At 30.6% G+C, this 25,394-nt stretch overlaps 5 protein-coding genes and 1 long non-coding RNA gene across 10 annotated transcripts; 2 read left to right on the top strand and 4 right to left on the bottom strand.

Moving 5' to 3' along the window:
* Positions 1-44: 44 nt before the first annotated feature.
* Positions 45-5,511, bottom strand: oaf (BRICHOS-like domain-containing protein out at first). Of its 3 annotated transcripts, XM_087408817.1 has the most exons (6): positions 4,838-5,510; positions 4,498-4,611; positions 4,098-4,416; positions 3,775-4,014; positions 2,289-2,385; positions 45-2,181 (listed from the first exon to the last, which is right to left on the bottom strand). In XM_087408817.1, exons 1-5 carry the CDS (start codon positions 4,931-4,933, stop codon positions 2,312-2,314), a joined length of 843 nt encoding a protein of 280 aa, XP_087264943.1. In that variant the 5' UTR covers positions 4,934-5,510; the 3' UTR covers positions 45-2,181; positions 2,289-2,311. The 3 variants fall into 3 exon arrangements, with proteins under 3 accessions (XP_087264943.1, XP_087264942.1, XP_087264944.1); XM_087408816.1 differs by having other exon boundaries at positions 45-2,385; positions 4,838-5,511; XM_087408818.1 differs by lacking the exons at positions 45-2,181; positions 2,289-2,385 and having other exon boundaries at positions 3,637-4,014; positions 4,838-5,509.
* A 674-nt stretch (positions 5,512-6,185) lies between these two features.
* LOC105150644 (uncharacterized) lies at positions 6,186-7,529 on the bottom strand. Of its 3 annotated transcripts, none has more exons than XM_011063866.2 (4): positions 6,952-7,512; positions 6,652-6,827; positions 6,456-6,541; positions 6,186-6,398 (listed from the first exon to the last, which is right to left on the bottom strand). In XM_011063866.2, exons 1-4 carry the CDS (start codon positions 6,962-6,964, stop codon positions 6,302-6,304), a joined length of 372 nt encoding a protein of 123 aa, XP_011062168.1. In that variant the 5' UTR covers positions 6,965-7,512; the 3' UTR covers positions 6,186-6,301. The 3 variants fall into 3 exon arrangements, with proteins under 3 accessions (XP_011062168.1, XP_011062167.1, XP_011062169.1); XM_011063865.2 differs by having other exon boundaries at positions 6,652-6,842; positions 6,952-7,507; XM_011063867.2 differs by lacking the exon at positions 6,652-6,827 and having other exon boundaries at positions 7,030-7,529.
* Positions 7,530-7,591: 62 nt separating this feature from the next.
* Positions 7,592-8,954, top strand: LOC147908741 (uncharacterized). Its single transcript, XR_015545984.1, has 3 exons — positions 7,592-8,318; positions 8,407-8,596; positions 8,671-8,954. It is a non-coding gene; the product is annotated as an uncharacterized LOC147908741 (long non-coding RNA).
* On the bottom strand, positions 8,403-10,000 carry LOC105150654 (chymotrypsin-1). The gene is made up of 4 exons (XM_087408822.1): positions 9,927-10,000; positions 9,449-9,759; positions 8,668-8,919; positions 8,403-8,537 (listed from the first exon to the last, which is right to left on the bottom strand). The coding sequence occupies exons 1-4, from the start codon at positions 9,967-9,969 to the stop codon at positions 8,403-8,405; spliced, it is 741 nt and encodes a 246-aa protein (XP_087264948.1). The 5' UTR covers positions 9,970-10,000.
* A 5,082-nt stretch (positions 10,001-15,082) lies between these two features.
* stmA (Protein EFR3 homolog stmA) lies at positions 15,083-20,601 on the top strand. Its single transcript, XM_011063863.2, has 16 exons — positions 15,083-15,214; positions 15,331-15,407; positions 15,646-15,761; positions 15,996-16,158; positions 16,243-16,395; positions 16,494-16,600; positions 16,660-16,803; positions 16,888-16,966; positions 17,043-17,178; positions 17,373-17,644; positions 17,861-18,033; positions 18,123-18,483; positions 18,644-18,843; positions 18,955-19,051; positions 19,222-19,377; positions 19,454-20,601. Exons 1-16 carry the CDS (start codon positions 15,208-15,210, stop codon positions 19,604-19,606), a joined length of 2,394 nt encoding a protein of 797 aa, XP_011062165.1. The 5' UTR covers positions 15,083-15,207; the 3' UTR covers positions 19,607-20,601.
* Positions 20,602-20,745: 144 nt separating this feature from the next.
* Fkbp12 (peptidyl-prolyl cis-trans isomerase Fkbp12) lies at positions 20,746-22,765 on the bottom strand. The gene is made up of 4 exons (XM_011063864.2): positions 22,539-22,765; positions 22,151-22,198; positions 21,652-21,838; positions 20,746-21,314 (listed from the first exon to the last, which is right to left on the bottom strand). Exons 1-4 carry the CDS (start codon positions 22,573-22,575, stop codon positions 21,257-21,259), a joined length of 330 nt encoding a protein of 109 aa, XP_011062166.1. The 5' UTR covers positions 22,576-22,765; the 3' UTR covers positions 20,746-21,256.
* Between the last annotated feature and the right edge of the window lie 2,629 nt (positions 22,766-25,394).

The raw sequence follows: 25,394 nt of genomic DNA, 5'->3' as shown, positions 1-25,394 counted from the left end.
TGTTCAGGATTTTTTAATCGCTCGATGTTATTAAAACACACATGTATGTATATTAATTCTTTTTATTAAATATATATAAAAAATATGTGTATAAGATATAACATTATGTGTAAAGCTGAAATCATACTTAGTGTAGTGATATAATACCCATAAATTTTACATCAAAGGGTACAATGATTAAAAACATTGATTGACAAATATTTCTCATTTTCTATTATATAATTATGACGCTTCTTATGTTAGAAGGCTCTAATATAACTATATATAGGGGATTTCACTCTTAAACGCACCACCTGCTAATGGCAGATTCCTGAAGTTGTTTTGAGATTAAAATTCTAATACCAATATGTTGAAGCTATAATAATTTTTAAATAATCATTTAAATTAGCAGTATTTAAGTTATATCGTCTAAAATTTACGCGCTTAGGGATATATGGTACAACACAAAATGTTATATTGTTACTAAAAATAAAAGCTAATAGTTGCCTTTTATTAATATCAATATAAATATTACGTAGGCGAAAATAAAATTACTAATATTTCTAATTTTTTATATTTATTATGTTAAAAAAAAATATTTAGGCTAGACATTATGTTATTAAATTTTCATCTCAAAATGATTTCAGAAATCTATCATTAGCAGATAGTGCGTTAGGTCTGAAATCCTGTATAAAATCTTTCACCAAATAAATAGATTTATACATATATTAAACAACAGGCAAGTGAAAGAAACAAATATTAAATAAATTATTATAAATATTTTATAATATCCTCTCTTATAATAGGATATTTATAAATTCTTTCTCGTTATCTAAAAACTGTTATTGCACATATCGCCCTTTCTAATATCCATTGTAAAGCCATTATTGTAACTAAAATGTCAATACCAAAGTCGATATATCAAAGTAAGACTTCAAAATTAATCTTCAAATCTCTCCAATCTCTGAATCTGTATACATACATTTCTACACAAATAGTGCATTATTTACGAATTTATTCTGTCACATTTTATGTATTAATCCTCATTCATTTAAATATAATTGAGTGTGACGTGTTTTTTACCATTACAGTCTGTGTAAACAAAGTTAACGTTAATTTATCAATCATTCATAGCAGAACCAGAATTTTTACTGAGACGAAGGAGTAAAATTGATTCTTTTAACAATACATTTTTCTCTTTGAATTTGATTCTTTTCTTTGAAGTTACATTTAGAATTTAATTTCAAATAATAATCTAAAATCTTCTATTGTCTTGTGCGTATTATGAAAAATCAGTAGCAAGTGGTTTTGGCATATTCATTTCTGACAATAAGTAAAAAGAGATGTTGATCTTGTCGTAGAATTACATATTGTGTTTGATACTTTTAAAGTCTTGAAATTTTAATTAATAGCACATTCAATGATTAAAATAATTTCAGTCGCGCTAAATCCTGTCTCTGTTCCGTTAGATATTATGAATGCCTCAATTTATCACTATTTCTGCGTTTGTAACAATCAATTTCTATAAAGATAATAGATGGCGAAGTCTATTTGGGGAATCGTGCTGAGTATAATTTTCCTCAGTACCATTATATTGCATTATACATCTTCTATTTGCAGTATAATGATTGCTAAGATGACATCAAATACTGCTTGATGTTTTTTTGTAAATGTTTCGTGAACGTTGAATAACAAGCGTAAGTATACGTATATATTTTCTCGCTTCGAACAATCTCTCTTATATTGTAAATATAATGTATGTATGAGGGATTTCAGAGAGCAATGACTTAACCATTATACGCGCGCGCGTTAAATGGACAGATTTTGCAGTCTTATTCATAATGATTCGCTAGGTATACTCTTTCATTGAAACGTGCAAAGACATTCATTACAAATTGCAGATACTTAACATATCAGTATAAATTGTGATAATATTCTTATAAAGTCTTGCACAGTATTGCAAATCTTACATAAACTGTACAATTTTCGGCTATTAACACGAATTTATATGTCTAACTCATCGATGTCTATTATTATTTGTGTCTCTGCATATATGAATCTGCATTATATATAATTATAACATATAATGCACACATGCGCACACACACACGCACGCACACGCACATACACACACAATGTGTATAAATGGCAGCTTTACAAATCACGTATAAAATTTTCTACGTACAAATTATTCTGACGTTTCTGAAATATTCGAGAAATGAAGTAGAATATTTTTGTGTTTTGAGTGAATTATTTGTAACATGTATCCACAGTACAAAAAAATATTAGACATAATAGGTAATACTTACTGGGTATAATTGGAATGATTTTGTTAGATGTAAATAACATAACAATTAGGAATGTTAGATAAATTCAATGAAAGTAAAAGTATCTGCAAATAATAACCTGAAACATATGAATGTTGATCACAAAATAATGTTCTACGTATTTTTATCTGTATGTAACAGTTTTGCGTTTTTAAAATTTCTTGTTTGCAAAACTAATTCTACAAAAGTAGAATTAAGAACAATATTTTTAATAAAATATATCAAAATATTTTATTACAAATCTTGGAATGTATGTAAATAAAATTCTGGTGTAAATTGGATTTAAAAATTATAAATGTTACAAATATCCACTCAGTAAAGTCTACATGAATATATATATATATTAATCATGTGTTTGACAAGATCTTCTAAAAAAAACAATAAATGAAAATTTTTAATGGTTCTAGATAAAAAGGAAATAAATTTTTTTGTTAATCCCTTAACATAAACCCTTTTAAAGTGTAATTCACTTGTTATGTTATAAAATACAGATCTGCAGTATAAATGCAGTATAATTTAATATACAATCTTGCAAAAATACTTTTGCTTGATTTGCTTTGGCTTTAATTATGATACAATAGAATAAAATATATAAAACAAGAAAATGTCATATTTAAATTCATTCATAAAAGAGAATTGTTAATAAATAAAAATTTTTAATTTATACTTACTAAATAAAGCATACAAATTATTTATATATATATATTTAAAATCAAGTTAATAAAAAAGTATTAGAAGGTTAATTTGTTCTTTTTTGTGAACATTTTGTTTTAAATTTTAACTACCTAAAACAATTAGGCCTGTATTTATATAGTCGTTTCTCGAATCTCATCTCAAGAGCGTATCAGATAAAATACTCAGAATACAGTTTGAGACACAGACGTTTCAACAGTCATGTCTTGATCAGAAATCAAAATATATAACATTAATATATTATATACATATATATGTGTGTGTATATATATATATATATATATATATATATATATATATATATATATAGATTATAATGTACTTTAATATAAATATCATATAATTTTTTCTTCCCAAGTTATCTCCGAACCATACTTACGACAGTTTTCTCGACTCAAAGAATTAGAGGATATAAATTTCGAGATCTTGTTTCAAGACTATTGAATCGTAAAAAATATTTCGAGATAAATTTCATTTGAGTTCCTCACTTGAATCGCAGTTATAAATTGACTCCCAAGATTCGTTTATTGAACTGTTCCACGACTCAAGATTAGTTTCAGCTGAGTTTTCTCAGCAGAAACACGACTATAAATACAGGCCTTAGAAACTTTTCTGAGATATTCAATTTGTTTCTAGCTTTCTTCATTTTTTTTATGGTACTGCCATGCTTACAATAAATTGAAATTTTCAATCTATAGTGTCCTTATATGTCATTCATCCCATAGACAGTTCTGTTTCATTTTAGAATAATATGAGAATATAAAACATTTCTTACATGTTTTTATGCCACATCGATAAGTGCTTGCTACCTTTTTGCCATCAGACTTTCCTTTGCAAAATTTTAAACCACACGGATACCAACCGATGCACAATTCGAGGGAACACGTACAAGGTGCCCAGAGATTTGATGTGTCAGCACATTTAGAGACCAATAATGACCTTGTATCATTCATACCCGATTGTGGCACATTTGTGAAATTATATACAGCTGCCATTAGTAACTCTTCCGAGGAACCTATCAATGGTACAAGATGACTAATATTATTACAATATATAAAATATATGTGACATAATCACACTTATTTTTCAGATATTTGCCTGGTCTTTGAATCCATTGTTTTATATCATCATTCCTAGTGTAAGTTGATCCAGCTGCTTCTGCACAAAGTATGGTAACATGCTTTGAGATTTCCTTGGATTGAGAAACATCCAGAAACAAGTCCATTGTGTAATTGACATGACCTCTATCCTCCTCAGCTACCCGTACGGTACCTGGATTCTTTTGACGTAGTTTGGACATTGCATCAGATGATATAAAATCTACTTTATAAAAATGATTTACAAAGCACATAACTTGATATTGATTTTGTCCACGTTCCTCTTCACCGAGTACCAAAGCTTTTATAACTTGAACTTCCTGTAAGAATATTGTTTATTAAAAGAAATTACAAAAAATTTATCCTTTTATATGAATATTTTTCCTTTATAAAATAATTACATTTTTGAAATCAATAAGTTGTGTGACTAGTGTGCCATCGGAACGCTGAAATTCGAGAGTAATTAAATCTTCTGTAACATTAGACGAGATTGTTTCTAGAAGAATATCACCGCCCTGTAAATAAAAATTTCTTTTTAGGACTTAACTTATGAAAACTTATTTTTTAAATTTTAATTATTTACTGACATAAAAAAAAGAATATTCGATACAAATTAAAAAAAAATCATGTTTGAGGTTAATTTTCAGAAATATATTTATAATCAGTAGTTTATTCTTTTACAAATTATAAATTATGTATACAGTAAAGCTGTACATAATGGATATACAAAAAACTGTCTACCTGATTTTTGACGTTTATTAGCAAGTGTGTGGTGCATACACCATAAAAGCACTGCAATACGACGCAGATCGCGAGAAACTCGTTGAGTCTCCTCATTGTCGCATTGTTAATCACTGCCGCACGCTCGCCTCGTCCGAGCTGACGACGACAAGCCGATGTCAGTGTAGAAAAAAAAAAAGAGATTATTCCATTGAGAGCATTATAACCTAACAAACCAAACTTAGTAGTAACTGCTCACAGTCATAGAGCTTATACTACTGAAGGGGGAATACGGACGTCCATGATGTAAGAATACCCATGCTAGCTCGTGTTCACATTCCCATTCGAGTGTTACCCAAGTATCACTCCATCCTTGTTGTTTATCGTACATTAGACAAGGATGACATGTACCTGGAGCACCTAGATGGGAATCTGAACACACCTCCGGGTGTTTTCCAGGTGTCATATCATCCTTGTTTAATTCATTCGGTAAACATAGCCCTATAAGTAGCATGATTATATGAACTAAAGAGAAACCTTCTCTCTGTATGAACCAAATATCGATTTATCATCTCCAAGGTATCAATCATGAAACTTTTTTCCTAGGATGAAAAGTAAAAAGTGAAATTTCTCCATTAACTTCAATGGTTAAAATTTTCACTTTTCATTCTAAGGATAAATGCCCGTATTCATAGTCAGACTTAACTTAAGGCTTCCTTAAATTTATCTTTAGATACTCTACGAATTATTTCATTGACTGCTGAGCATCTAAAATAGCTGAGCGTCTTAAATATAAGACCTGACTATGAATGGCTACGTTCAGCAGAACGTTTATTTTGCAACTGTTGGAAGTTTTCTTCGCGCTGATTGGGTTATGCTTTTAGATCAAGAGGAATGATCCTATCTCAGCAGAGAATCATAAAACAGTTGCAAAACTGTTGTTCTGCTGAACGCAGCCATTGAAACCATGATTGATACCTAGCCTTGAAAAGTAGACAATAGGTCTGTTCGCGTTGCATAAAATCTCCAAATATTTTTACACTTAAAATGAGATAGATATATATTTTATTTGAAAAGAGAGAAAGCGAAGGTGCCGAGCGAACAACGCGAATAGACCTAATGTATCCTATAACTCGTATTCAGGCTTTATATTTAAGGCTTCCTTAAATTTATCTTTAGATACTCTATGAATTATTTCATTGACTGCTGAGCATCTAAAGATTAAAGAAGCTAAATTTAAAGAAGCTTTAAATACAAGTCTGACTATGAATACGAGCAAGTTTTCTATATAAGTCTTCTATAACAAAAATCACATTCACATCATAAATTATAGCAGTGTCATCCGCGAAAGAAAAATATATCAAAGATATAAATGTGTATTTCTTTATATCGGAATATATTTTTCGCTTATACTGATACTTAAGCCTACATTTCTATTCTTTAGCATTCGTAATTTTTATACTTTATTAATTTTTATACTAATTTTTATTTTCGAGTGCTGCACAAAGCCAATATATCGTCTTCCTCACTTAATCGTGCTGTCAATATTTCTTTCGAAGACTTACTGAGTATGGTACCTTCCCTAAAAATAAAGCATAACAATTAAAATATGAAAAGATGTGCAGAGAAAAATACTCACAAAAATTGCAATGATAAAATTGATGGTGGCTCTGGTAGGCATACAGGTTTCAGATCATATGTCTTTAAATGAGTATAAATGGGAATCTGCAAATAGAAGATGTAAGATATAAAACAAAACTATCAAAATAATCATTGAAATAAAATTAGAATATTTAATCTAATTCTTGCGGCGAATATATGTAATTGAATCTTACATGCAACAGAGATGTATCTAAGATTGTGGGTGATATGCAATTTGTTGATAAATCAGGAAGTTGATAATTGTAACCAAGTATCGGGGAACACAATTTTCTACCGTAAATTAAATTCAATTCAATTTCTTTCCCCGAATAATTTGCAGAAGGAGCATCTTGAACCTTACATTCTGCTTCTTCACTGAAAATGTCTACGATAATGTGATACCAATAAAATATCTATTTACAAAGTAATATAACTTAATAAGTAATATAACAATATAATTTGGACTTTTCAAAACAATTAAGTCGTTCATTTACCGGAATGTTGCATGATATAGAATGTATTTCACCGAAATATTAAAAATTGTACTTGTATTTTTTCAACAGTTGACTTACAACTTGAATCATGCGATTCGATGTTTGATCAATATAGTTCTGGGAATCGATTGTAGGTGTTTTCCATTTGATGACACAAGTCGACACAAGCATCGTTCTATCCTTGTTGGCATTCAGAAAGTGACAAAGATAGAACAATACTTATGTCGACTTGTGTCATCAAATGGAAAGCACCCTGTGTATCTTCAAATGAGATGAAAATTATAAAAGTGAGCAAATTCACTAGAGTATTCATAATTTGATTGGTCAATACCTAGTAAGTAATCTTTGCTCGCTTTTGTAATTTCCACCTCCTTTCAAAATCCACAATTGATCCCCTGTTATCTTCCGGACGTGAGTTACGTGGAATCAAGACGTGATGGAATCAGAAAGGTGAAGCCAAAGAGTAAAGAGAAACAGAAGAAAATGTTTTGTTCTAAGCAAGCGGATGGATGGCCAATGTAAACGCTCCCAAACTCTAAAGGTGCCTTTACATGGCAGCGTTAAGATAAAGCCTTAAATACAATGTAAGGAATAGTCTAGATATCAGAAAGTGTATTTGATTTCTGATAGGTTGAAATCGTGTTATTCGCTATCGCTATTCCTTCGCATTGTATTCATATTCAGTATTCGACATAGTCGAGTTCTTAGACGCTTCGACAAGCTTTACATTTTCATCGGGAAACTGTCTTCCCGTCTGTCTCATGTAATCGTAGTCTTTACAAGAAATCTTATACACGACATTTGATTCCATATTATGTGGGAGCGGATCTTTATGCACCTTATCCTCGTAATGTGTTAACACTATAAAACGATATCCTAATATCATCGCTGTTTAATCTATTAAATTTTTCAGAAACAGTAGGGACGTAAGAAACAGTAAATCATGAAAGTCTTATGATTTCGGCGTTATCGCTATCCGGTTTTTTATTTTTAAACTTAATAATATTTTTCAAACGGTTATTAATATTACCAAAAATGATTTCTAACAGATAATCATTCATGTGTTATATCCACATTGTTTGTTTTGCGCAACAATTACTGTGCCTGACTCCTATTGCACTATTTTACCTAATTTCTTTGGAATTTATAATAATTTGGAAAAGACCTTAACAATAATTGCAAACAGTTAGATCTGTCTTAAAAAAATTATGAAGATTCACATATTGATTAAGTTCCTAACAAATTTAATGTTTAATCATAACATTTATTTATTAATATTAAAATACAAAAATGTTTTTGTCTTTTAAAAACATAGTTCACGCATTATTATATAATTTCGACATTGTAGCAACGAATTTTTTCAATGCGTTAGTACCAGTTAGTACCAGTACACATAATATAAATTGATCTTTATATAGTTTATGTCTTATAGATTGCTTTTATGCATTTTCTTAGACATTATAAATAAAAGTGCGATGATAGTAGACATCAGTGTAGACATCAGGATAACCCTTAGCGCAAGGAGCAACCCAGGAGGTAACACCAACCTGTACGCCGTCACAGATGAGCGGACCACCACTGTCACCCTGAAAGACAGACAAACGTTTTAGTTAATTTATTTATTATCGAGTTTTCTCAACAATTGGTAAATCAATCATCTCTATTAAACTAGAGAAATTATATATCTTTATGTATCCATTAATGCTATTTATTTACCAGGCAAGCACCAATTCCTGAACGATTGAGCATGCATAAGTGAGAAGCAGTCAAAGGCATATCAGCGAGCTCTTTCTGACATTGGCTCTGTGAGATCACAATTTGAACCATCTTTTGAAGTATGCTTGGGAGCGGTCCATTCGTGTGTAGCCTACCCCATCCTGATAAAGTACATATCTGTCCGAGGAAAGGTTTAGACTTGGCGAGGGAGATCGGTTTTTGGAATTGATTATATTGAATGGGCGATGCGAGCTGAAACGAATAAAATAAATGATTGAAAGTTTAAATTTTCAATGATAAAGGAACAAAGTGAAATAAATAAAAGAAAGATTAACGCAATGTCATGGCTTATTTCGAGCTTTAATTAAATTAACTTTGAATTAATATAATTAACAAACGTTTCGGCTTACATTGTGTTAATTTTTAAGAAAATATGCGAGCATTTTTTACTCCATTTTAAAAGAAAGATATTAGAAAAAAAATTAGAAAAGAAATTATAAACTGGAGCAAAACTCAAAATTATAGAAGCACATTACAGTAACAAATTATTCTGCTTCTATAATTTTGAGTGCTCCAGTTTATAATTTCTTTTTTAATTTTTTTTCTAATATTTTTTTTTTAAATGGAGTAAAAAATGCTCGCATATTTTCTTAAAAATTAACACAATGTAAGCCGAAACGTTTGTTAATTATATTAATTCAAAGTTAATTTAATTAAAGCTCGAAATAAGCCATGACATTGCGTTAATCTTTCTTTTATTTATTCATTTTGTTCAACTTGCCTTAATCACAGCGATGTCATTTTTCCAAGCATCTTCGTATCTATCAGAGTATTGCGGATGCACGATAATTTTCTCCACGTTATGGAGTTCTCCTCCAGTGATTGAGATAGACCCAGTGGCAACTTTAAAGTCTTTGTAGGGTGGTTTTGTAAATGTTACGCAATGTGCAGCCGTCAGAATCTTATTCGAGGCGATGATGGAGCCACCACAAACGTGATTGCCATTATATTTCAAGGAAACTTGATGCGGAAATTCACCTGGTGTGGCGGTCTGACCACCGACGATCGCTTCGGGTTCTTCAGCGAATGTCTCTACAAATTGTCGGTATATAATAAATATGCATTTCTTGCAAAATACACGGTTTGTATATGACTAAAAATTAATAAGCAAAATGTTCATCGGAGACAAAAATAACGAGAGAATATTTTATCACTATTCAATATATACGTAATTCAATAATACGTATGTCTTTACTTACGCTGTGCAAGAACGCCAATCACTAAGAAGATGGATGGTAGCATGATTGATAATTTAAGCGAGATGAAAAGTAAAACTGAAAGTGAGAACTTTCAGTTTCTTTTTATAGCAAATTCATATCTATAAATTAACCTTGGCAAACAGCTGATCGCATTTCTTAGGGTAAATAAATATGATGAGGCATTTGCACTTTGATGAAGCAGATAATTAAATATTACATATTAAACATAATTACGCAGTATGAGTTGAATAAGAAAGAATAAAACATAATATATGATTAAACATACGAAACGTATCTCTTTATTACTATTAGATAATATATTATAGATCTGATCGAAGCATCACATAACATATCAGGAAGCAAACAGAAAAATTTGTCCTTGTTCCATATACAAGTTAATTAACTAAAAGTTATTATTGATAACAAATAATATATTTATGCTTGAACGGTTAAGTAAATAGATATGCTTATTAAAAAAGAATATATAATTTTTATCATGAAGAATATTATTTAATTCAAACATGCTTCCCTCATCATTTTTTAACCTTCCATTGATAAGGTCGGGATAAAAATAATCCCACTAGTCGAAGAGTTTTTTGTTTAATTTAAAGTATAAATTTATAAAGTATAAAACTGTATTTTTATTTATTAAATTTTATCTATAAATAAACGGAGGATAAAGTTACTATTTATTTCTCTTTTACTCATTTTGTTCATTAATTAGAAAAAAAAATGAATCGACGCCATCTTACTGGATACGTTCTAAAAGTTCACCTTGCAATAAAGAGTTAAAAATATGATTTCTACTTTGAATATTCCTCGCACTAACTGTTTTAGAAAAATAATTTTGTAGTTTTGTGAAAAATAATTTATGGTAGAACTACAAATTGTAAATTTAATTGTCATATCTATAATTTTCAGTTTGTTATATAAAATATAATTGCAGATCAAATAAAAATATTAAGGTAGTAGTAGCATGAAATGATTTTCTTACGAATGTGTTGAAATTTTAAATACAAAAATTAAAATGTTCTTTATGTTTGTGTGCAATTAGAAACATATTGATCGTCTAATTTTTAAGATAATTGCAATTAAATATGCTGTTTTAACATATGATGTATATACTCAAGTTAACACATCAAATTTTTAATTATAGCATTCATAGTCTGTACCATTCTTAGGATTGCAAAAAATTCTTAGGATTACAAAAAACGAACATACGATCAAGGAACATGAAACGAATATTGTAAAAAAAAGATCATAATTTTTTACCTTTAGTTAGGAAAATAGAGTCGCAAAAAAACGCAATGTTTTGATTTTCTTTAACATATTGTGGCAACTGAAGGAAGTGGAGGCAATGGCCAGCCTGTATTCATTTTCTTTCGCTAGTATTAGCTTAATAACATAACTTTCCAAATAATATATTCTTCATTCTCAAAATCACTTTTACATCCAGGAATATTTATAAGATGTTTATTTTTAACTTAATATAATACATTAAATTTATCTTAAATTGTTTTTAAAATATCATACAATGAAAATATGATAAGATTTAATTTATATTGCTTTTTTTTAGTTTGTATTATATTTTTAGAATTCTTTTATGTACAAGAAATACATTTTTAATACATTATAAAATCCTTTTAAAACATAAATCATACGAATCTTTAAAATATCTTAAAAGGTAATATTCTTTTATTATTTACTGTTCTCAGAAAAAAATTCAAAGAGTTTTCTTGAATTAAACTAACAACGAGATGATCATAGAATATCAGTATTATATCCGTTTTTTAAATTTTTGAATATTACTATGGTATGTTGCGATTTATTGTGTTAAAAATATTAAGCCATTAAACTACACAAAAAGCTGGTAACAATCCAAGGTAAATATGACAAAAGCCTTAATTAAACATTCTATTTTTATTATCAATATTTGCTGATATAATTTATTAAGCTGCGTATGCATACATAATCCCCAGGGTTAAATAGAAATTATTATTCATTATTAGTAAGTCGTTGTATGCTCAATCTGTTATCATGAATAAATATTATCATGAATAAATATAATAAATATTGTACTATTTAATTCGACAGTGTGATACCTTAATTTCTACCAAAGCGTTATATTGTAGCTTTTTATTGTCTGTAGAATGAATAAAAAAATTATTACTGATTATATAAACAAAAACTTAATTATTTTTTTGTATATTAAAAGAGTGTTGAAAGTAAATAGTAACTCGTATATATAGTTATAATTGATAAAAAATGAGAAGTTTAATTAAAAATTAACAACTCTAATTTAATTTTATAGCACTTATTTATTTATTTATTTATAAATACAAAAATTTCTTTTCTTTTGAAGAAAAGCGATTAACACATCGTTACATATAATTTCGAAATCGCAGCAGCATATACTTTTAGCGTGTTGACATACATTGAATAGATCTATGTCGTAGATGTCTTGTAAATTGCATTTACACGTCTTCTTAGGCATTATTGATAAAGTCGAGATGGAAATAGACATCGGCATAGACAACAGGCTCGCCCTGAGCGCGAGGAAGATTCCAGGAAACAATACTGTACTTTCGTGTTTTCGTTAACTTCTTATTTAATTACCGAGTCTTTACAATTGATAACTCAGTCTTTTCTATTAAAGTAGAGAAATTATCCTATGTATCAATAAACATTACTCCGCGCAAATACCAATTCCATAGCAATTGAGCGTATACATAAGTGGTTGTCGGTCAAACGCACATTATAATGATATGTGCTCTTTACGACCTGGTTCATTTTTTGAAGAACGTGCGAAAGCGATCCATTTTTATTGATTCTATCCCATCCGGACAAAGTACATTTTTGTCCGAGAAAAGGTTTAAATTTAGCCAGAGAAATCCAGTTTTTAGAACTGATTATATTGAATCGATTATAACGATTCGAGCTAAAACGAATAAAATGATTTAAAGTTTAAATATGAAGTAACAAAGTAAAGAAACCAAAAGAAAGCTCTTAAAATTGTAGAAGAAAATCTTAGTGGCGAATTATCTTGCACCGATTTACTGTGATTACAGCAATGCACGACAATATTCTTTACAAAGTGAAGCTGTCCATCAGTGCTATAAATGGTACCAGTCGTATTTTTAAGGTTGCTATAAAGTGGATAAACGTCCTTCAAGTCCAAGCCATCCAGTGAGCGGCAGTGAGGATTTTAGTCGGGGCGATGATGGAATCGCCGCAATGTGATCGTACAATCTCAAGGAAACTTGATGATTCGCCTAGTGCGGACTGACAATCGCTTTGGATTCCTCAGCGAACGTCTCTGTGATAAATACATATATAAACACAATATTTCTTTTGCAGACCGCAGCAGAATACTTAATGATGCATGAGAAGGATAGAGGTAGTTTTTACAATGGTTTCATATCATTTACTGTATTTTTATTATTAATTCCTGCTGATGATAGCTCAAAATTGAAATCGAAACGTATGGCTAATCTATTTTTCTTTTTTTACGCCTATACTCGATATGTTGTTTAATAATTAACAATAATCTATTACACCGACTCCTATCATTCTATCATTTTATTAACTATTAATTTGTTACAATTGCAATGAGAACGTGTTTTTTACAGCATGCGCATTATCCTATAATATGATTAATGAGCAATAAGAAAAATGTTCGTTGGAGATAAAAATAACAACGAGATAAATAAAAAAATATTTTGTCATTATACGATATAATTTTACGTACGCTGCGTAAGAACTACTACAAGAATTAGTAGTAGCATGATCTATAATTAACTCAGGCTAGATTAAAAATCAAACCAGGCGACAGTATAATTTCCTTCCTCTTATATAAAACACTTGTATCTGTAATTTAACTTTGAACAGCTGCAAATAGCTGATTGTATTTCTTACGCTAATTGCGATTATGTTCGGATCCTGCATTTTAATGAGACAGATACGGTAAAATCAATGGACTTAATTACGTTGCGATTTTACTACGGCTTACAATAAAAAAAAAAGCTAAAACGTATAATAATGATTAAACATACGAAATGTGTCTTTTCATTATTATTATTATTATTATTATTATTATTATTATTATTATTATTATTATTATTATTATTACTGTTATTATTATTGCGGTTCATCCGAACAAAATATAAGATATCGGAAAGCAAATAGAAAAGCCTGACGGAAACGCTTCCTTTCCACGTTATAAATATTTGGTTTAAAAAATAGATACAAGTATAAAATAAAATATAGATATAAATATAAAGTAAAAAAATGTTTGTAGCTTGAAAAGGAAACGTTTCCGAACCTGATATTTATATGACTTTTTTCATCCTTACAATGAATGGAATGTGCTCTTGAAGTTTGGCCAACTATTTTTGAAACACATGTACATCCTATTTTAATCGATTACCTCAAATATCTTTTGAACAGTGCATTTTAAGGAAAAATATTTCAGACAAGAGTTTTGGGACTTTGAGGGGTACATAAGATGGTGCCATTGGTTTGACCTTGAGTGGCGTCGTAAGGTCACTTCGAATTTTTTAAACGGAATCTCTCATTTTGTATTACGTATTCTTGTAACTTATCTCGAAAGCTTTTCAAAACACTATAATTAAGTTCATTTTCAGTACTTTTCGAGTTACAAGGCTTGCAAATTACAACATCGCCGACATTAGCATTATCCAAGGTATCCGACGGCTAAAATTTCTTGAATGTTGTTCAAGATAATATTTTTCAAGATCAAGGTCATGCAGATTCCTCTTATTTTTATTTCTGCACTAAAAATTCATTTCTACATAAAAATGAAAATAAGAGGTACAACCTCCAATGACTTTGAACTTAATAAATGTTATTCAGAACATGATCTTAAACAACATTTAAGAGGTTTTAACCATCGAGCACTTTGCGTAATGCTAATCATATTATCCCAAAAGTCGCAGAATATAATAGTTTTTTATTTTTCTTTATTTTCTACATATTTTATTTAAATATTGTATGAAATAAAATCAAAGATTAATAAGACATTCATGTTCTATGCATATAAATCGAGATGTCAGTAAACATTCCATTTTTGAAAATCGCGGGCATGTCCACACTTTCTCTCGAAGTTGGTATTTTTGGTCGATAGTTATTAGAGTATCGATAGTGGATCGATTAATCAAAGTATGCGTTACGTCACGGTGCGTAGCTCGTAGTCTGCTGTTATCAATTGGTTTTGCAGGTGTTTACCAGGTGCTACTTGTCAGTTGTCACAGAAGTTATCATAATGTTCGGTAAGTGCGGCCATTGTTTATACAGCCAAAAAATTATGTATTTTCGAAGAAATGCTAATTGAATCGTAATCGGACGGCAACATACAGCATATATTCATTCTTTTCTTCTTTATTAGGCTGTTGTTGGTGTTGTGCTGCGTTACGTCCGAGATACAAGAGGCTCGTTGATAATATTTTTCCGGTTAATCCTCAGGTGAGATCTTCGAATCTTTTTTTCTTTTTTCTTTCGTCTACATTTAATTCCTGTCTACTATGTTTTATAATTTTGTTCGCGAGTAAAAATCAATAAACGCTGTCCTTGATAGGCGGGAGAGACCAAAATGATTATTCTATTTATGGTTGAACCTGTGATATTTGCATCAAATGAGAAATGCGATTGACACGTGTCTCATACGCGATAATTTGTAATAATGGGCTTCTCTATTCTTTAGGATGGTTTGATTAAGAACAATATGGAGAAACTAACATTTTATTCGTTGAGCAGTCCTGAGAAATTAGATAGGATTGGAGAATACCTGTTTCAACGAGCTTCCAGGGATATTTACAGGTAATATAAAATTGTGATATAATTACATCTTTAATGGTTATTATACGTAAATAATTACTTTATACCACCGGTTATATAAATAATTATATTAATAATTATATAAGAATTAGAGTAATTAATCCTAATTATTACTGTAAACATGACTGGCAATAATTTCTATACATAGCATGCTAATATATTTTTTGATGCACTACATAAAACAATTCTACTTAATAAGACACCATGCTCTGATAGGAGACGAAATGGCTTTGTTGTGATCGCCATGGAGGCAATGGACCAACTCCTGGTAGCTTGTCATGCACAAACTCTGAATCTATTTGTTGAGAGCTTCTTGAAAATGGTACAAAAACTGCTGGAATCTACGGATCCTCAATTACAAATTCTTGCAACGCAGTCTGTAAGTGATAATCTTAACGAATTAACATTAATCTTATTCAATTCTGTCCTATTAATTTTAAATAATTAACATATTGATTCTCAGTTTGTCAGATTTGCCAATATTGAGGAAGACACACCCTCGTATCATACTCGTTACGATTTCTTTGTGTCGAAATATTCGGCAATGTGCCATTCTAACAATGATGATCCCACTACACGCAAGCAAATTAGGCTTGCTGGAATTCAAGGGTTACAGGTACGATTAAAATATTATATATCAGATTATTGATTGCATTAAAAGATCTACGTATTTACATCTACGTATTTAAATATACTATGTATATACCTTTGTAGGGCGTTGTAAGAAAAACTCTTTCTGATGATTTGGTTGAGAATATCTGGGAACCTGTACACATGGACAAGATTGTACCATCATTATTGTACAACATGCAAAATTCAAGGTAATTTAAAAGAAACTAATATTATGAGAAGCATGCATGTTGACAAGCTGTATTTTTAGATATGCTGATAAGGAAGACACAACACCGGACAGCCCAACTGAAGAACGATCGGATCCACCGCAGTTTGCGGAAACTTGCATGCGAGAACTGATCGGACGCGCATCATTTGGTCATATTAGATGTGTTATAAGACCTGTGTTGAGGTATAAAATAAATTTTGTTGTGAAATTAACGTATATATAAATATATTCATATATGAAATATTTTAATAATTATCTATATTAAAGGCATCTGGACAATCATCACTTATGGGTCCCTAACTACTTCGCAATTCATACTTTCAGAATAATTATGTTTTCCATTCAAGTATGTAACGATGTAAATCAAGTAATAATATTTTATACATTAAATAATTAATAATATTACTTTAATGTATGTTTAGTCACAATATTCCTACACTGTAGTGGAAGCTTTAATGACTCATCTTGATGATCACTCAAAATCGTCTCCCAAGATTCGCACCAGCATTGCGGATACTTTGTCTAAAATTATATCAATTGCTGCAGGTGAAAGTGTTGGTAAGTACACATAAAAAATTGAATGGGTCCAGTATAAATTCTGTTATCTAGTTCTCCGGTTAATATAAATTTATATATATATAAATTTATATATATATATAATAAACAATATTTATTGAACGTATAGCAGAGATTAAATCACACACACATACACACACACACATTAAACTCTTAACGATATGTTCTTTTTTAAGGACCATCTGTGTTAGAAATTATAAATTCCTTATTATCTCACCTACGAGTTAGTGTAACGAGGAATCAATCATCAAGTAGTGATGAACAATTGTATCAAGAAGCTCTTATTAACGCTCTTGGAGAGTTCGCAAATCATCTTCCAGATTACCAGAAAATTGAGATTATGATGTTCATTATGAGTAAAGTTCCATACAGTCAGCCTGATCGTATCGTATCGGTCGGCAAAGGAGATGTATTACTTCAAAGCATACTTTTAAAGTCCCTATTAAAGGTAAATCATTTTTATTATTAGGTGTTGGAATTAATTCGTAGCGTTTTTTAATGAAAGAATGTTATTTATTTCACATGAGCATTAAAAAATACATTAATGAAAGTACTTCCCATCACTTGTAAAACGCTACGAATTAATTCCAACACCTAATATTATATATAAAAATATAAATATATGTAAGGTATAGATTTTTTAATTACAAATTTTTTATATCAGGTTGGCACCAAGTACCAAACTATTCACTTGAACACAACGTTCCCACCCAGTTTCTTGGATCCATTACTAAGAATGTCATTGGCAGCAGATGCTGAAATGAGACTTCTTGTACAGAAAATATTCCATACCTTAATCGACAGACGACGGAATATTACAAAACTCGCTAAACCAACGTAAATTTATCTTTTAATTAAATGTCTATTAATACATATTATTCGTTTTTTTTTTTTTTGAATTTTTGAAGATAACTTTTTTGTTTTAGTGTGAACGTAGCAGAGCTCGATCTTGCTATTGAAAAAGCCTCTAGACCTGATGTAATCTTTATTCGGAAGCACGGTCCTGAAATCTACTTGGCGCTGTATGAATCATTAGAGCTGTCTAGTAATACAGTAGAAAATGTGGAATCTATTTATACCACACTGGCGTTACTTGCCATTGAATTAGCTTCTGAGGAAACAGTATTAGAGTTACTGAGATTGGTGTTGAGCCTGCAAGACTTGGCACTGACAAGTGGTCAAATTAGTCTTTCGCTTAAATTCAATTTACACGCAATAGTTATCAGCTTACTAATCTTAATATCATATGTCTGTAATATTACCGCTCTCATGGATTATGCGAAAAAGGTAAGTAATTTTAAATTGACACACACACACACACACACACACACACACACACACCATAGAGGCAGCACAGACACACAACAGCATTAATTTATTTTATAGTAAGGTTACAATGTATTGTTAAAATTAAAATGTGCAATTTATTGAATAAATTCGTTTGAAGGTGGTAGATGCACGTCGAAACGATAGCCCCCATTTACTACCAGATTTACAATCTCAATATGATACTGGTCTAACATCCAGATTAGCGCCAGCTCTTTTAGTCGACCAAACTGTTGTTAGTGAATGTCTAAAAGGAGCTGGTCTTGATAGTGGAAAATTACAACAAGGTTCAGGCTACAGCGGCAATTCTTTACAACACAGGTAATTACTTATTGCGTACAGTGGTCCAGTAATTGGCTGTAAACCTTTAGAAAATGCCTCTTTGTTTTATATATAAGCTTTATAACGTAAAATTAAATTTTGCTTAAATAGACATTCATGGGTTGATGCTGGACGGAATTCACTAGCTGACATTAATTCTGGAGGTCCAGAATTGGATAGTGGAGGTTCATCACCGGGTGTGCAAAAGGTATAATTTACATTTATTTTAATTTATATTAAATAATTAGAAAATATCACTGATCATATTTAATTTAATAAATTAATAAATTAATCGTTATTATTAAAAAACCTGTTTTAAATATATTATTATTGCACAATTTTAACTATTACCTTCTATTCGTCATTAATTTTTTACAGAAATTACCTGGAGAAGAATTAACGTTCGAAAGCATGAAAAGAATTTTGACAGAGAGCAACAATAATCAAGTAATAGAAGAAGAGAAGCGAATGCAACTTTCTCAGTTTTTTAGAAATGCACCATTCCAAGATTTAGTATCAAAAACACAACCAAAGGTTTCATTAATTAACGTATATTATAAATTTATTATCAATTTATACAGCTTTCTAATATTTCCTTTTCTGTTCACAGCACGATGTTTTACAGAGTAAGTTATCAGAGATATTTAATACGCTGTCTGTTGATCCGCGCAACACGGTTCCTACGATCGGACCACAGACAGATACTAAACCAAGTCAAACTCCAGCTTACGAAATTCATTTCCCAGAGTTGTTTGTATATTAAACTGCTAATGTTCCTGTTGCATCAACATTAGGTGCCATTTGGTGCTACAAATGCTTCAAAACATTTGATTGATCAATTGGAAGAAAGAAATTTACTAATTGATCAATCAATGAATGCTTCAAAGCATTTCTATAAAACATCAAATGGACTGTAGCTATTAACATAGTGTTGCATTATATTAAATCGTCTACATGTTACTGAGCATGAACAATAGCTCCTATACTTTAAAGATTGACTTATGTACATAACAGAGAAAATACTTTTATGTTTTATATTGCTAGATATATATTTTTTATTGAGTTGCTGTTACTAATTTTATTTATTTTTAATGAGTAGGTCTTAAATACTATATAAGTTGCAATAAAAATGGTTAATTGGTGTTTTTATAAAATTATCAATGGTTATAGAATGGTTTTATGGAAGTAGAGAGACAGGAATTTCTCATACACATGTTATGATTCTATAGACTTGTCACAGATTTCATAAACTGAATCAACTGTTTTCATTAATGTAGGTTGACTCAGAATCACGGTCGCGTGATGCTACAAATGCTTTGAAACATTCTTTGATTGGTTAATTAGTATTTTTTTTTCTAATTAGTTTATCAAATGTCTCAAAATATTTATAGTGATTTGTAGTGACTAATATGTCGATATTTTAATAGAGAAACAAAAAAAAAGTTCACATAAGCATCGATATAATGAATCATTCTATATACATAAATTAGGCTTCAGCAAAAACTAATCTGGATATATACTATATTCCAGCAGTAGATTAATTACGTAAATGCACTGTTGTACTTAATCATGTTAATGTAAAGTTAAAAATTGTATATCTATGTATATCTCTTTATGTATATTCTAGATCGAAAAACACAATTTTCTCTCACGGCAGAGTGATTGAAAAAAGTTGCAATATATATTTATAAATATAGAGAATAGTTCGAAATATTTTGTAAATATACGTATATTAAAACACATGTTAACCTGGAAAAAGATTTATTATAGTGCAATGCTTATCCTTCTTACATTTCTCTCCAGTTATTTATTCATATAATTATGAAGAAAAAGATGTTTAGTATACGCTTGAGGAAGCAGAGTAATTTTCTATTGTACTTTATCTTATGAAAATCTGTAGCATTACATTACCAATTGTTCTTTCCTTTATTGAATCTTTGTACAAAATACTCGAAGGATCACCAAATACATAGTAAATGGAATGAACACAGGTTTTATTTTGCAAATATCTGAAGGGTCCCTTTATTCAACCGCTCATCATAGGAACACGGTTAGTCGATTTTAAATCAAGTACACAAGTTAAGTAGCATCTCTTGGAGAGCAAGTAATCAAACTACATATTAACATATGACTCTACAGTCCATGCGACAATATTTGAATATTATTGATCTGCAATTTATACATTGTATAAATTGTGCGTTGTTTCCGAAGTTGGAGAAACAACGTTTTCAATATCTCGTATGTAACTTCATAAAAATCGCAAATATATTGTAATGTACGAGCGATTGAATTAAGGCATTAGAGTAGGATGTGCCATTCGTGCGACGACTACTTAAACATAATTTGATGCGTTTCTTTTTTTTTCTTATATTGAAATGCGTTTGGTCAAATTTGGTACACTCTAAGAGGTATTTCAAGGTTCTACCTTCAGCAACTCCACATCGAAGATAAGAACGGCATTCGGTGGGATAGTGTGTCTCTATCAAGGCTAATATAGTTTACTGTTTGTTTATATATATATTAGATTATAAATAGAATTATATTAAATAATTACACTAGAACCTCATAGTAGCGAATTCAAAATGGAGCACAAAATCTCGTCCAGTCACACTAGATTCATGTGAGTAGTGTAAAACGAGATAAAATCATGGCACTTAATAAAATCCTAAATTTCATGATTTAAGAAGTAAGAATGAATCTCGTTATACCATTCAGTATCCCAACCATGCGCTATTACGAAAGTTCCAGTGTATTCTATTTTGTATGTTCAATCTGTTTTATATTATATCATTTTGCATTAAAGGATATATTCCAGGATGACCTCGGCTGCCATAAGCAAAGTCTGGAGAACAGGTCAGCTTGGCCCGCTGTCCGACGCACATTTGTGCGACTCCTTGGTCCCAACCTTTAATTACTTCGCCCTTTCCAATTTTAAATTTAAACGGTATACCGCGGTCCCTGCTGGAATCAAATTTCTTCCCATTGTCGAGGGTACCTATAAATGTTCATGAAATCATTCTATTGTTATATAATCTTAAGATTTTTATATGTGTATAAATTGTTTAGAGATAAATACACGATATTTTCAGAGATTGAAACTGGAAAGTAATATAATAATAGATAAAATTAATATAATAATATTAAATAATATATTCATAGATGAGAAGTAATGTGTTACTTCATATTTGTATAATGCTACTCTATGTCAGCAACTTTAAAAAAAATTTTGTTAGCTATTCTTCTGTTTCTTCAAGCATGAAATATAAATATAAATCAGAGTATCAATTCTCTGCAATAAAATATTCACCTGTATAATGCACGACCACTGTTTGACCAGTCTTTGGATAGGTTTGACCTACACATATGAAAATATTCATGAAATAATATTAGATGACAAAACCTAGGCGAAAATACATTGCTGTTTAAAATTAGTAACAGTATAAATAAGGCAAAGACGCGATGTCCATCTCAGAGTCCATTTTATTTCGAATAAAGAACATCGCGGCGTGGTCACACTAGTCCGCGATATTTCAGGCCACGAGATAAGGCACGTTGTGAAGCACAATTCTAGTGTGGTGCGCGCGCGAGCATGAGAGAAATGGAACGGAGCTGCGGAATAGGAAAGAGGTTCTTCCGAGGAGAAGCGAGAATGGTAAATTCGGCGAGTCCCTAGAAAAATAAAACTGCATAATTACCATCTCCAGGATTCAAGACTTCGACATCCACGCCCATGGCTACGTGTCCTTTCTCTTTGTATTACAGCAAGAGACTTTCCTCTTGAAACAGCGAGGTGCGCAAAGACCGTTGAGGCTTATCAGAATCGACTCGTCAGAAAAGCCGTGAAGCAAACCTCGTCGTGAGAAAAACTATTCGCAGCGCCTTGGAAAACGATGCCGCTCCACTACGCCGTTCAATGAATACGAACCGGGCATATGAGATATCTAGAAATACCATCCATTAATGTATCAATGGTTGTATTCCAAAATTCACTGTCAATGACCTAGTTTTCACCGAGAGGTTTAATCCGGATCAGAATGTAAGAACCAACCAATTACAGTCGAGCATTCCCCTGTCGTTCGATTGTAACAGGGGAATGCTCGACTGTAGTTGGTTGGTTCTTACATTCTGACCCGGATTAAACCCTCGGTGGAAACTAGGCCAATCATGAAACTTTTTTCCTAGGATGAATAGTAAAAAGTGAAAAATTTCTCCATTAACTTCAATGGTTAAAATTTTCACTTTTTACTTTCCATCCTAGAGATAAAGTTTTATGATTGATATCCTGAAACGGGCTTTTATCTCTAAAATTCTATAATATGTATAACGTAAATTATAGCATGTTGACGCACTCGTTGTAAGCGCGTTCTGAATACAGGCCACTACATTTAAACACCGACGAGATATTATTAGACTCTCGGTTTATAGAAATTCACGTGCCTATTAAAATTTAAGTGATTAAGGCTCGGTTGCACCAACGTTACTTTGATTTTAAGCGAAACCACTGACGAAATATTATTAAAGATCGACATCCTTACGAAAGTTCGCGTCCTTGAGAATAGTGATGTGATTAAGAGTTAAAAAAAACTGATAATATTGTATTAATTTTATGATTTATTAGTTTAGTAGACATATTTATGCATTTAGAACTCAATAATATTCGATTTTTCTTTAAAATTGTAATTTCAGTGTCAAAGTTTGATTATCAACAGAGATGATAACTGCAGAGAAAAAAATTGTAATTTTTCTGCAATATATAGGATATTATAGCTTTACAAGTATGCATATTTATTTATATAAATTTATATAATACATTTATATAATAAAAAATCATAAATTTAATAAAAGCCAAATATTTATGTTAATAATAGCAAATTTATATCAATTGTCGATAATGTCAGTATTCTTCAATTACCTTCAAGCCCTCCGAGCCCTTTTTATACCGCCGAAAATTTGTCCAAGGTTGATGGTATTTAATACCGGTGCTTTGATATATAGAGCTTTATATTTAAATAAAATGGGTACAAAGAGAGTGACGCCAATTAGCTGGAAGTCGTCATTTTGTATCCTATATCTGAAGAATGATGCAATTCCTCGCTTTCTTCTTTCTTTAACGTTGTCTTCTTTCTACTAACAGTAAGGACATTTAATGGCGGAGCCAATCAGCATAAGGCACGTACATTGGCGCTACTCTCTTTATATCCACTCTACATTTAAGAATAAAATATATTTTTAACGATATTTTTCTTTCAATCGTAACTTCAATTTTAATTCAAAATCTTCGTAATTAAATCACATGTTTTAATGTCGGAACGTTCAACGGGAATACTGGACGTCCGATATCCAATTGGAAAATTTGTTGCTTAGAAACAAAAACATTAGAATCACTAGATTCTATAATATCGTATTGAATAAGGGCGCGAGATCATTCTCTCGAACGGAGTATATTACTTCAGAGCAAGCAAGACGTTGATTGGCTATCGCGCCAATTATACAATTTCCATCGCGCGACAAAAGTTGAACTCATGGCTCCTGCACATTGGACACGGAAACTTTTGCCGCGCGGCAGAAGTAGTATTACATCATTTCTGTCTTGCATGGTGAAACCGACTTAAGAACATAGAATTATTGGTTAGTTCTGCCGCGTGGCAAACGTTGTTACCTTCTGTGTGCAGGAGCCATTAAGGCCACAGCACAGACTTTTGCATATCGCATAACTCATAATACATAAACGAATCAACTAATCAGAATCTTTCCTTTCCTCCCATTTCATGGAAAAGAAGAATTTCGATTGATTATTCTTTTGTGGATAATGCATAATACATAAGAAAATAAACCAATCGAAGTGCTTTATTTCCTTCCTTTCTGAAAAATAGAGAATTCTGAAAAATACTCTGGTTGATTGATTTTCTTATATTTCATGTTTTATACGTTATGTAAGAGTCTATGCTTCCCGCTTTAGATTTCTTATTAGGACTACATTCCAAAACTTCCTCTCCGAGGAAAATTTTATTCTATGCTATAATATACGTTACTATATATTTCGAGTAAAATTTTCCTCGGAGAGGAAGTTTTGAAATGTAGCCTAACAAAAGAAAATATTTATATATCTATTTCGATATTGTCTTCCTTTTCTTTCTTTTTCTCATCTTTTTCAAAAAGGAAACATTACGCTTTTAAATAATGATTCATACACTGCTTATAATTAAAATTTATTCTTGAAATTTCAGCTTAATTAAGCTTAATTAATTTTTTAATAACTTCGACAACTTTTCGAAAATTTCGAACAATTCATATTTTAACTATGTAAAATTTGATTGTTTTCAGTATCGCTATCGCCATTATGCGCAATGATACTTGTATTCTTACATCATGATTATGATACTATATTTTTAAGCACGGAAGCATTTTTTTAAAGGCTTTTATCCAGTTATATGATAATCTTTATCTACAATCTTAATAAGACATGCGAAAATCAGATGAAATCGTGATCGTTTGCAATAAATAAATTAATCGTTATCTCTGATGTTTCGATAAATTAAATGATATTAATT

This window comes from Acromyrmex echinatior, chromosome 8 (genome assembly GCF_024713525.1).
Source record: "Acromyrmex echinatior isolate Ae372 chromosome 8, ASM2471352v2, whole genome shotgun sequence".
NCBI classification, from domain to species: Eukaryota; Metazoa; Arthropoda; class Insecta; order Hymenoptera; family Formicidae; genus Acromyrmex; species Acromyrmex echinatior.
Note: the sequence above shows the minus strand (reverse complement) of the source record. Positions and strands in the feature narration are given on the sequence as shown.